Source organism: Atta colombica, unplaced genomic scaffold (assembly GCF_001594045.1).
Source record: "Atta colombica isolate Treedump-2 unplaced genomic scaffold, Acol1.0 scaffold203, whole genome shotgun sequence".
Taxonomy (NCBI): domain Eukaryota; kingdom Metazoa; phylum Arthropoda; class Insecta; order Hymenoptera; family Formicidae; genus Atta; species Atta colombica.
Window position 1 is genome coordinate 577,806 of NW_017259298.1, and position 11,252 is coordinate 589,057.

Genomic DNA, 11,252 nt, shown 5'->3' on the forward strand with positions numbered 1-11,252 from the left:
CTTACTGTGTATTTTTGCTCTGTTTTTTCCTTGCGTTTAGCAAAGCGGTCGACTTTCACGCACAGATAGTCACCAGATTTTTGCCAAAAGATCTTGCAGTCTGCCACGTTGAACAAATTCTTATTTCTTATTTCATTGCGACTGTAAATTAAAAATGTTTTAATAAAAAAAATTTGTTCATGTCAACAATTTGGATGTCATTTTAGATTTCAGGACTCACTTAGGAATTTCGAGCAAAGTTACTCTCGCAGGAACGTCTTTATCTTCTGGTACCCAATAAGCAAGAATGTTATCCGTCGGAGACCAACTAAAATCTCTGATTCCCGGAATCTTGATGCTTTTCTTGTCCAGCAGACCAAACGACTAAAATATTAAATGCAACTATAGTGATTATCAAGTTACCTAGATAACACAAAGTTCAAAATTGGAATATAAATTATCTGGATACAAACTTAAAAAAAGAATAATTAAAGTTAAATATCATAAATTGAGAAAAATAAAATGTAATTGAAAAATACTTACCGGAGTCTCATAGACACTAAGAATGTCCTCTCCCATGCGCGCTAGATATTTATCATCATGCGACCAACGGAAAATTGGCCAGACGGAAGATCCATCAGGGAAGAATGATCGTTTTTCCTGGCCTGACAAAATATCCCAAATCACTAGGCGTTTTTGATCCTGTCCAAGATCAGTGCGCGGAGTATAAGTGACTAGATAACGTTCACAGGGTGAAAAGTCGATACACTCGACACCTCGCTGACTGAATCTAGCTTGCTGAGTGAACTGAGGACCACCCCACAGCGCGACTCCCAGTTTATGGAACGTAGCCAAATATGTACCTAATGGTGACCATTTCACATATGTCTCTGTCCAGCGCTGAAATCAGAGAAAAGTGATTTGATTATAACAGCTTTGTAATAACAAAGTTAATTAATTTAGCTGCATAACAAATTATGTGAATAATAGTACAGCATTTAGTTATAAATATTTCGAAGGATTTGTAGCATCAAATAGATCGTAGCTGAAATTTCTGAAAAATCTTCTTTCAAGTAAAACTACTTACGTTACGTTCTTCGAGTAAAGTGGGCTCTGGCGCAGAGTTTTGCCAAATTTGCACTGACACACCTGCTCCATTACCGCAAAGAACACAAAACTGGTCATAAGCATCTGGCTCTAGTAGATGATAATGCAAGTCACTAGCAGCCTTGAAAGGTTGAGCCTTTGGCGGTTCCCAATTTTCAGGAATATCTTCAAATTTTTTGAAATCCGTGAAAAGATTGACTTTGAATGTATGTGATTTATCAATCTTGTAATTATTGGTGGACTTGACTGCAGTAAGCGCATTCAAATGATTATTGTATTCCAGAAAAATGTATCTGTCAAAAAGAAAAAAAAGATTTTAAAAAGAGTCAATAATCATTCTGAAAGATTTTTACAAAAATAGATTTGATTTTTTTAAAATTTAGACTAACCCTTTAGTCTTGCCATCGGTCTCATTCATTGGATAGTATTGATTGACTATTGTGCCGAACTTTCCCAGAACTTTATTGATAACAGATTGAAGCTTCTCCAATTTATCAGGCTCCACCCGAGGTACATTATCCACAACAATCACGGATTCTACTCCATCCGTTTCAGAAGGTTTCTGTTTCAAGATATCACCGAGCAATTCTGTAGTTTACAATACAAACGTATATTCATTATTATACGAACTGTTCATTCTCGTAATATAAAGCCTACAATTGCGTAAACGTAGATGTTATGGGTGTAGTAATAGCAGTGAATGTTATACAACATATCTACAATCGAGTAAAGATTCAACGAACTTTCAAATTGAACATTGCTCACAATACTTTCTCCATGTTCCATACTCATAATATAATATATTCATAATATAATAAACTCGTCATGTAATATCATAAAATGAATGTAAAAAGATGAAAAAGGACACTTTGCATTCATTTCCATTTTATTACGTCGAGACAAAAAGGATGATAGAGATAAAATATAGGTACGTGACAGCATTCTGATTGATTCACGTTTTACGCAGTTGTAGAATCAGGATAAAGAATCATCTTTCATGCTTTACAACCGGGAGTAGCAGGTTAAAACTTCACTTTATAACATTTCACAACCATTTACAAATATGCAATTGTAGATCAGGCTTAAGAATTTATAAAATCAATTTCAACCTTCTAGAGCTAAAATCTGTAATCTGTAGATAGATATATTTATAGATAGCTGTAACTTTATAAAATCTATTTAATTGATGATAATTAAAAGATACTAATTAATTTCAAAGAATCAATTTGCACAAGAAAGAATATTTTAATGATAATTCAAATTTATAGATGTAACATAAAAAAATTGAAATGTTCAACTTTTTTGACAAAGATTCATAATTAAGTAGTTCCAATTAATAGATTACCGTCAGCTCTTGGAAGAGTAATATTAATTTCTATCAATGTAGATTAACTCTAATCTTGATTTAATGTATATTTTATCTTTTTCTGATTCTAAAAATAAAAAAAATGAAAATTAAATAAACTGAGAGTAAAGTTAATCTTACATGGTGGAACTGGGATCTTAAATACATATTTATAGCTTAGCGAAAGCGAGACAGAAAGTTTTAATGCAGCGACAAGAACAAGCCTAATGATTTTCATAATTTAATTTTTTCTCTGTTAACATTTAGGGGGAAGCGAAAAGGGACAAATATTGTCCCCTTTATATATATTTGTCATTTGAAGTTTTAAAAAAATGTTTTAAAAAACAAATTGATATCAAGAGGGCAAGTTATTAGCATTAATCTATTCTTGTTTTTCTAATGAACGATGGAACATAACGCTGATAACATGTTTCCCAAATGTGTTTCAAGCAGACAGATTTGTTCACTGCATGTAACATTCTTTGCATTCAGCACCTTTGCTTTCTCTTCAACGTTCGAATATATATTATCTCCTTTTAAGTGCAAACATTTTTCGGAATTTCAAACAATGAACAGACTTAGGTCCAGTTGCATCAATGCCACTGACTTTAAGCAAGGCTTAAAACTCTTTCTGTCTTTGTCTCCTTTTAGCTTTAAAACAAGACCGAATCAGTTTTAAGCCTCGCTTAAAATCAAAGTAACATTGGTACAATTGAGTCTTAATGTGATGGCACATGACGTCTAAAATCCAAATCAAAGTATTGATGCCCAAATGGAATCGACAGTACATGTCGCGAGCTTTTATTGTGTACGAAGCATCACATCGTGTGCAATTGATTCAAAAAGTATGAAAAAAAAAACGAAATTGCCATAAGGAGGAACCATTTGCAAGATAATTTGTGACGTGATTTGTGACAGTTCACAATGCCGATTTTCCAAATCGTTCCACAGATCGGAAGTACTCCAAATTATCAGCGCTCCAAACCGGCGAGGAAAATAATTTTTGGAGATGAAATGACACGTGCCGCATGTGGAATGCGCGCTCGCGCTCGCACTCACACATATGTACAGATTACGGCGAGATTCGAACAAGTGCAACATGTCTTAGCGCTGTAACGGGTTTGAGAAAGGAAAAAAAAAAGAAGAGAAGCAAGTGGATACTTGCCCTCATCAGTGATGTCGTCGACGAAGCCTTCCGGATCGCTGAAGTTGGGCTCCTCATCGTCGTTCATTGGATCGTCGTTGCCCTTGGCGGTCTCGTCGTTCTGTGCTGTTTTCTCTGCCTGCGTTTTCTTCGCCATCTTGGAAACCTCTGAGCATATTCCTCCTTTCTACTCCGTTCGCGTCCGTGCCGCACCGCAGCAAAAATTAAAATGGCAGCTATTTTAGAAGCATGAGGCTGCATTTTCATGCTCGATTCGAGCGTTAAGACAGATCACATGATTAAAATTGACGAATACCAAGCATCAATTTTGATCACGTGACCTATTATGACGCTGGAAATGAGCTTCAAGCGTCTGCATGAAAAAGCAGCCTGAAAGTTATCTTTTGATGCTAATGCTCAACGCTCATTTTTAGCATCAAAATAGATCACGTGATCAAAATTGACGCTTGATATTTGTCAATTTCTATAACGTGATTTATTTTGACGTCGGTATGAAAAGGCATCTTAATGGAAGGGACTTCATAGTCCGATTTCATGGGCCGGTATTCATAGTCAGATCACAGTATAACCAGTAGGGTGGGACACTCCGTGTCGGCACCTTTCTCCACGTTGCAGTAACGTGAGCATGCGCCATGTTAACGTTTGAAAAATCCAGGACCGAAAGAAGATATAATGCAATAGTCCATTGTTTTGCTCTAAAAAACATAATTAAGAATTCCGTGTAAACGTAGTAAATGTAAAAATATTATCTTTTTTCACAAAATTACATTTGATTATGTTTAATTAAATTAACCTAGCATACTACTACTTACTATTTGTAAATTATAAAAACTTACCTTACGATATTTTTGGGATAACGAAAAAAAGTGCATTGTGAATCTTTACTATCATTACTGCATTCTTTAATACTGCACGTAACTTTTCTTTCTTTTATCCATTTTTTAGAAATATTTACGCAGCTCTTAAATTGTCTTCTTTTGCCACGGATATCTGCTCACACGGGATCTGTGTAATATGTACGTTCTTGTCATCTTGTATTTCATTGGATCCGATCTAAAACAAAAGCTGCGCAGCCATACCTGCGCAAACACGCATTTTTTCGCTGAGTGTCTCTACTGGTTATACTGTGGTCAGATCTTATATTCAAACCATCTTAAATACGGTCTTAAGAAGTCACGAATCAATCAGAAGGCTGCATTAGCGTCTTAAGACATTACTTAAGACGGTCTTGAAATAAGGCTCGACTATGAATATCGGCTATGGTGCTTCCATTAAAACCGGTTCTACATTAGTTGCAAGCCAATCGTAAGTTTGTTGCGACAGCCAATCTGAAACTTGCATTTTGAAACGCTTTAGATTGGCTGGACTTGTGATCGGCTTGCAACTAATGTAGAACCAGCTTAAAATGCCTTTTCATACCGCTCATTTTCGGCGACAGGCTGTTTTCCAGCTAGGACACAGGCCTAGTTTTCACCAAGGATTTAAACCGGATCAGAACTAAGAGAAGAAGAGATGACAGCCATGACCCAAAATCTATAACCGCAAAATGCCGCTCTCTGACAAAGTGGATGTAAGCTACACAGTAACGTCCATTTTTCTTAGGATACATTGTCCATTTTTCAAGGCTGGAGATGATAAATCGATATTCGGTTCGTATAATCGTGCTGTAGCATTTTAAATGGGGAGCACAGACTTTTGCATAACATATAACACGTAATGCATAAGAAAATGTATCAATTAAAGTCCTTCGTTTCCTTTCTTTTCATGAAATAAAGAACTCTGATTGAATTTTTTATTGCAAGTCGATCACAAGTTTGTTGCAACAGCCAATATGTGTTGATTTCAAAATGCAAGTTTTAGATTGGCTGTCGCAACAAACTTGCAACTAATGTAGAATCGGCTTTATGCGTTATGCAAGAGTCTGTGCTTCCCGCTTAAGAATTTTAATCTATTAGAAACTGTGTATGCCATAATACATGATTTCTGATAGGTTGAAATTTTTATTTTCTGCTCTCTGTTCTCTATTCCTTTTATTTGTATGGAGCTTCTTAGGCCGGGTTTACTTCTTGAAGGAAAAGTGGAAAAGCGGAAGCCAATCAGAGTAATAATAGGCGGTACATTTCGCTTGTCTGCTTCTGTCTTTCCGCGAATTCTGATTGGTTTCCGCTTTTCCGTCAAGAGGATCGATTCTATATCCTGAAATGAGATGAAAATTATAAAAGTGAGCGAATTTACTAGAATACTAATTATTTCATTGATCAACACCTAGTAAATTTACTCGCGTTTGTAAAGCTGAAAACACAGAAAAGCACAGGCAATAGGAAACGGAATAAAATTTCAACCTATCAGAAAACGTCCAATTCTATTATTCATGGTTTCTGATAAGTTCAAATCTCTTATTCCCTGTTCCTATTACTTATGCTTTTTTTTGTGTTTTCAGCTTAATTTTCACCTTGTTTGAAGATACAGAATCGATCTCAAGGTGTGAATCCGGCCTTATTCGCCTAGTGGCGGAACGCACAATCACAAGCAGTTTCGCTTCGCAATTGTCGACGTCGTAAGCGCGTTGCTGTTGTGTTGTGTCTCGTGATTGAATCCCATTGAGAATTGTCGAAATTATTACTTTGTACCGCCGTGCCTCGCCATCAAGTGAAGATTCTTTTCATCTCGCGGCGAATCTTCAGCAGCTGCAAGATTTTTAACGTGTGAATCCTATGTGCGGATTGACGTCGCAATCAGTCACGATTGCCTTAGTGTGATCAAAATAAAATGGCCGCCGCTGCGGCTGCCGCGCTGCTCGATGAGCTTATGGGCAGGAACAGGAATGTCTTGCCCAATGAAAAGCCCAAGGAGCTCAATTGGGAAGATCCCGAGGTGAGTCTACATTGATGTTAGGTGTTTTCGAGAAGCCTTCGTTAGGCTTCGAATTCCGCAAAATTCCTATTTTTGATAATTCTTATCTTTTCTCTCGTTAACCCTCTTTATTGTCAATGGTATTTTGTCTTCATTTCGTCCGCGAAAAATCTCAAGATTCTAAGATGCAAATCACGAAAATTTGTATGATTGAATATTTAAAGAAAGTTGAGTTGATTTACTCTGATATTATCCTAAAATTTTATAAAATTAGGCTTTGCAACACAATGAAAAAAATATTAGAAAAATAAAAAAATAAATTATAGTATTTAATCGTTATTCCTATTTTTTATTTCTCTAATATTCTTTCTATTCTTAATATTTCTTTCATTGTACACAGAGCCTTAATTTAACTGCTCCTTTAACTTTTTCTAAATTTTATTGTCTTTTAAATTCTCCTTAAAGCTTGGAAATATTGTATATCTGATAAGATTTTATCTTATTTGTAATTAGAAGATACAGTCAAAATAAAATCTGACTCCAAAGCTTGAATTTAAAAATAAATATTTACAAATTGATAATTGATATTAATGAGAAAAGTCATAAATTCATTATTTTTTAATAATGGAAAAATTTATTAATTATTGTTAGATAATAAATTTGTATGTTCATCTGCTTTGACTCTCATTAGCTTTGAACTGATTGTTTATTTTACTTTCTTATTTTTCTTTCAAAATTATAGTTTTTATTTTTTTTTAAGAAATTTATTAGTTAACTATTAAGTTAACTATTAAGATATATTTAAACATATTTTTTGGAGTAAAAAAGATGTAGAATATGAAGAAATAAAAAAAATGTAATAAGGAAATGAATATCAAAATTTTCAGATTATAATTTGTTTGATAAATAAATATATTTATAAACTGTATTTATAGTTTATTTTTTAAAAAATATTAAGAGTTAAGGATAGATTATGAATTCTTTCCAGCAAGGACACAGTGTAATACAGTGAATCATTTTTCATCTTCGTTTAATATAGGCAAACAACAAGAGACTGTTCTTTTTGACTAAACTTTTATTTTATTAATCGAATTTTATTTTAAACTTAATTATTTTACATTAATTTATATTTATCTAAATATGTCTATGGAATGGTCTTGTGTTTCAGTTTTGTAAGCTGTATCTGGTAAAATTTTGTCCCCATGATTTATTCGTTAACACAAGAGCAGACTTAGGTGCATGCCCCAAAGTACACGACGACGAGGCCAGGGAATTATTTGAAAAGGCACCGCATTCGTATCGTAAACAGCAATACGAGGATGAGTTTATCAGGTATTGTCAGAGTATGTTAAACGAAGTGGAGAGAAAAATCATAAAGGGAAAGCAGCGATTGGCACTGATTGGGAGAACAGAAGCAGTAAGTTTTACTAGAAGATCAGATTGTAAGCGCAGAGTTGTAATTTAATAATTTTTGTGTGTATAGCCGACATTAACTCCAGCTCAAACTCAGAGGAATGAGGAACAGATTGCTCTACTAACAGAGAAAATAAATAAGTTGGTTGAAGAAGCTGAGCAAAGTGGAATTCAAGGTAATGTGGAGCAAGCACAGGGCCTAATGCGTCTTTGTGATCAGTTGAAAGAAGAGCGCGAAACCCTAAGGAAATCCAATGATAACAGTCATTACAACCAAGTGAGTATGAAACAATTGTTTGAATTTACAAGTTATAACTGTAATCTATAATTAATTTCTATGTAGCTTTATATGTAATAGTTATAAGTAATTGTAAATAATTTATTTGCTACTTGAATTCTTATACTAATTCTGTTAATTTGCAGACTGCTGAGCTAGCAGCCGCACAGGAAAAACAAATGGAGGTATGCGATGTATGTGGTGCATTTCTTATCGTGGGTGATGCTCAGCAGCGGATTGATGATCATTTAATGGGGAAACAACACGTGGGCTATGCCAGGTTAAAAAGCGCTCTTCAAGAGATTATGGTAGAGATATTTTGATATTTTTTTGAAAGTTCCTGTTCACTCACCACTGCTGTCTTGGATCAGAAGCAAGGAATAATACAAATTTATAATTTAGAATAGAGTTACCTCACCTCCGATTTCGATGAAATTAAGCCCATTCGAGCATTATTGAATTCTGTTATGTAAAATGTATAGACCATAGTCTTATTGATTCGGAGCAGTTACGCCGTTCGAACAAAAAAAATAACATCCTAACGGCCTGTCTAGAAGTTGCAGCCTAGACAGTAAAAAAACTGCTCCAAAAAGACTGTTCTCACACTCCTGTTTTTATATTAGAAATATTTCAAACGGACACTATCTACGCTGCAACTTCTAGGCGGTTAGGTCCCAAGCGGGTAGGATATGTTAATTTTCTCTCCAATAAACATTATTGTTTACACACAGATTAATGATCATATTATGTAGTAACACTTTAGTCAACTTTATAATTCAATATCTCGCTTCGCAAAGCAATCCCGAATTTTTTTCTGCTCTTTCATTTTAGCAAGAACGCGTCGAATGACTAATTTCATCGAAATCGGAGGTAACTATTCTGAAGAATTACCCAAAATTCTTACAAGTTATATTTGAATAGAATTATAGTGTTGATTGAACAAGAATTTTAAATATATCTTCGAAGTTGAAAACTAAATTAAAATTGTATCTACAGAACAAGCGTGAGAAGGCGCGCGACGAGAAAGAACAAAAAAGAGAGGAGGAACGGAAGCAAAGAGCACGAGCGAACGAAGAGCTCGACCGACGGCGGAGAGATGGCGACAGAGATAGAGATCGCGACAGAGAAAGGGATAAGCGTCGCAGGCGAATGGATGATGACAAGAGCCGCCATGATTCGGGCGGTCACAGGTAAAAATTTCTACATATTATGGCCTTTAAAAAATTTATTCTAAACTCTATTCAATCTAGAATAGTGTTAGAATATTTTGTTAGGATAAATATCGATTAGAATTTTTATATATTTGATTAAAATTGTTTCCAATTTAATTTCTAAAAGATCTTTTCTGTTGTATTTTTACATTCTAGCAGAAATATGATGTTCAAGAATCGAATGAGCCAATGTAACGGGGATGTTGCTTATTACAGAAATTCTAGGCATAGAAGTAGAAGTAGATCGCGAGATAAACATCATCGAGATGAAGATAGCCATCGACGTCACGGTCGAGATAAAGGTGAGTGATAACATTAATAATTATAATCTATATATCAGACATTGTGTTTTTTTTAGAATGCAATGACAATGATAATGATTTCAGGGAATCGTGATCATCGTAGTTCCAGCCATCATAACCGTCGCCGTCACCGCTCGCGAAGTCGAAGTCACAAGTAACTTCTCTTGATTGGTTAGTGAGTGAGAAGTAAGCCAGGTATGCACCAAACAATATAACCATATTCGTCTCAATTACTGTACAGGTACTCTCTTGATCCAGGTGAGTTGCCATTCCGATGCACATAATACATATACATGATAATATAATCTGTGATGTTTGAAGCGCCGCGTAAGTCACACAGCAAGTTCATCTCACTCTCTCTGAAATACACTCTGTTTCTCTCCGCTTCTCTCTCTCTCTCTCTCTCTCTAATCTTCCAGAATAGTCATGCTTTCATGAAAAATGAACGTGCCATATTATACAATTCGAGGAACAAATTATGTTCTTCCATTTCCTTAACATCAAAATTTGTTAGTTCACGTATATAGAGCTGGGAGATCAATGATAAAATGTACAGAATGTAATAGGTAAACTTATTGTTATATAAAGTGTTGTAAATATATTATGTATAAAAAGATAAAATGCTTTTGCGTATGCTACTGTGATATTTGTAGAACTTTTGTAGAACTAAGATCGAGAAAATTAAATTTAAATTTGTTTTCATAGTCGAGTTTTTTTTTTATATTTCAATCACACAATTATGATTGAAAATGATTAAAAAAAAATTAAAAATACATTTAATTTTTCTTCAAATTTTTTCTAAATTTAATTTTTTCGAGTATTTAAAGTATTTTATAATAAAAAAAACTTTAACAATATAAAATTGCATTGCTCTAGAAATTACTGTTATAATTAGGAAGTAAATTTGTATAACATTTAAATTGAATGATTTAATTTTATAATTTAAGTAAAAATAGAAAATTTTTAATTACTACGTGAAAGTTTAATTTTTTTTTTACATAGTTCTAATATCATTCCGAGCGTTTTCGATTTATTTATGAAGCAAGCTGGGAGGAGGTATACCTATGCTTGCTTTTATCAGTTATTAACTCTGTACCCAAGCAGCACAAAAGCACAAGTTCAAGATTTCGTTTTTTTCCAGGAAAAACCCGCGAAGGTCTATGGACTTGTGGATATGCGCTTTCAAGATGAATCTAATGAATGTGAATAAATGCAATCAGGTTGAAATTCGTCCAATATAATAGATTCATAGTGTTTACTTAAAAATAAAACGAATTGTTTCTATAAAAAAAAATACAGCGTTTTTCTCTTTATTCTAAGTAGTCTTGTCGCGTTTTGTTTTTAAATATGTTGATTTCGAGATTTACTCTTCGAGAATTTATTTTGCTTTTCCATGTATTTTGTAAAAAAGTCATTATATTTCTTATTACGATAATATAAATTGAAATCTCGGCAAAAGCTGATAATTTTGGACTTGACCCTTTTTGCTTCTCGGGCACAAGGTTGTCTCTGTAATCTTGTTTGCGCGTCATTAATGAGAGAGAGAGATAGAGAGAGAGAGAGAGAGAGAGAGAGAGAGAGAGAGAGAGAGAGAGAGAGA

At 34.2% G+C, this 11,252-nt stretch overlaps 2 protein-coding genes across 6 annotated transcripts in view; one reads left to right on the top strand and one right to left on the bottom strand.

Moving 5' to 3' along the window:
* The window catches only part of LOC108687270 (eukaryotic translation initiation factor 3 subunit B), a 5,915-nt gene extending 2,123 nt beyond the window's left edge, over window positions 1–3,792 (bottom strand). The window contains exons 1-6 of the mRNA XM_018192958.1: window positions 3,597–3,792; window positions 1,476–1,674; window positions 1,067–1,379; window positions 523–879; window positions 221–363; window positions 6–141 (exon numbers count right to left, since the gene is read on the bottom strand). Coding sequence (XP_018048447.1) covers window positions 6–141; window positions 221–363; window positions 523–879; window positions 1,067–1,379; window positions 1,476–1,674; window positions 3,597–3,732 — 1,284 coding nt within the window. The 5' untranslated portion in view covers window positions 3,733–3,792. The remainder of the gene's footprint in view (window positions 1–5; window positions 142–220; window positions 364–522; window positions 880–1,066; window positions 1,380–1,475; window positions 1,675–3,596) is intronic.
* Window positions 3,793–6,143: 2,351 nt separating this feature from the next.
* The window catches only part of LOC108687262 (luc7-like protein 3), a 6,253-nt gene continuing 1,144 nt past the window's right edge, over window positions 6,144–11,252 (top strand). The window contains exons 1-8 of one of the 5 annotated variants that reach the window (XM_018192946.1): window positions 6,144–6,470; window positions 7,618–7,866; window positions 7,933–8,139; window positions 8,286–8,447; window positions 9,136–9,329; window positions 9,507–9,652; window positions 9,737–9,847; window positions 9,911–10,206. In XM_018192946.1, the coding sequence (XP_018048435.1) occupies window positions 6,366–6,470; window positions 7,618–7,866; window positions 7,933–8,139; window positions 8,286–8,447; window positions 9,136–9,329; window positions 9,507–9,652; window positions 9,737–9,810 (1,137 nt within the window). In that variant the 5' untranslated portion in view covers window positions 6,144–6,365 and the 3' untranslated portion in view covers window positions 9,811–9,847; window positions 9,911–10,206. Of the gene's footprint in view, window positions 6,471–7,617; window positions 7,867–7,932; window positions 8,140–8,285; window positions 8,448–9,135; window positions 9,330–9,506; window positions 9,653–9,736; window positions 10,208–11,252 lie in introns of those variants that run through there. The other 4 variants (XM_018192947.1, XM_018192945.1, XM_018192948.1 and 1 more) reach the window with 4 other exon arrangements.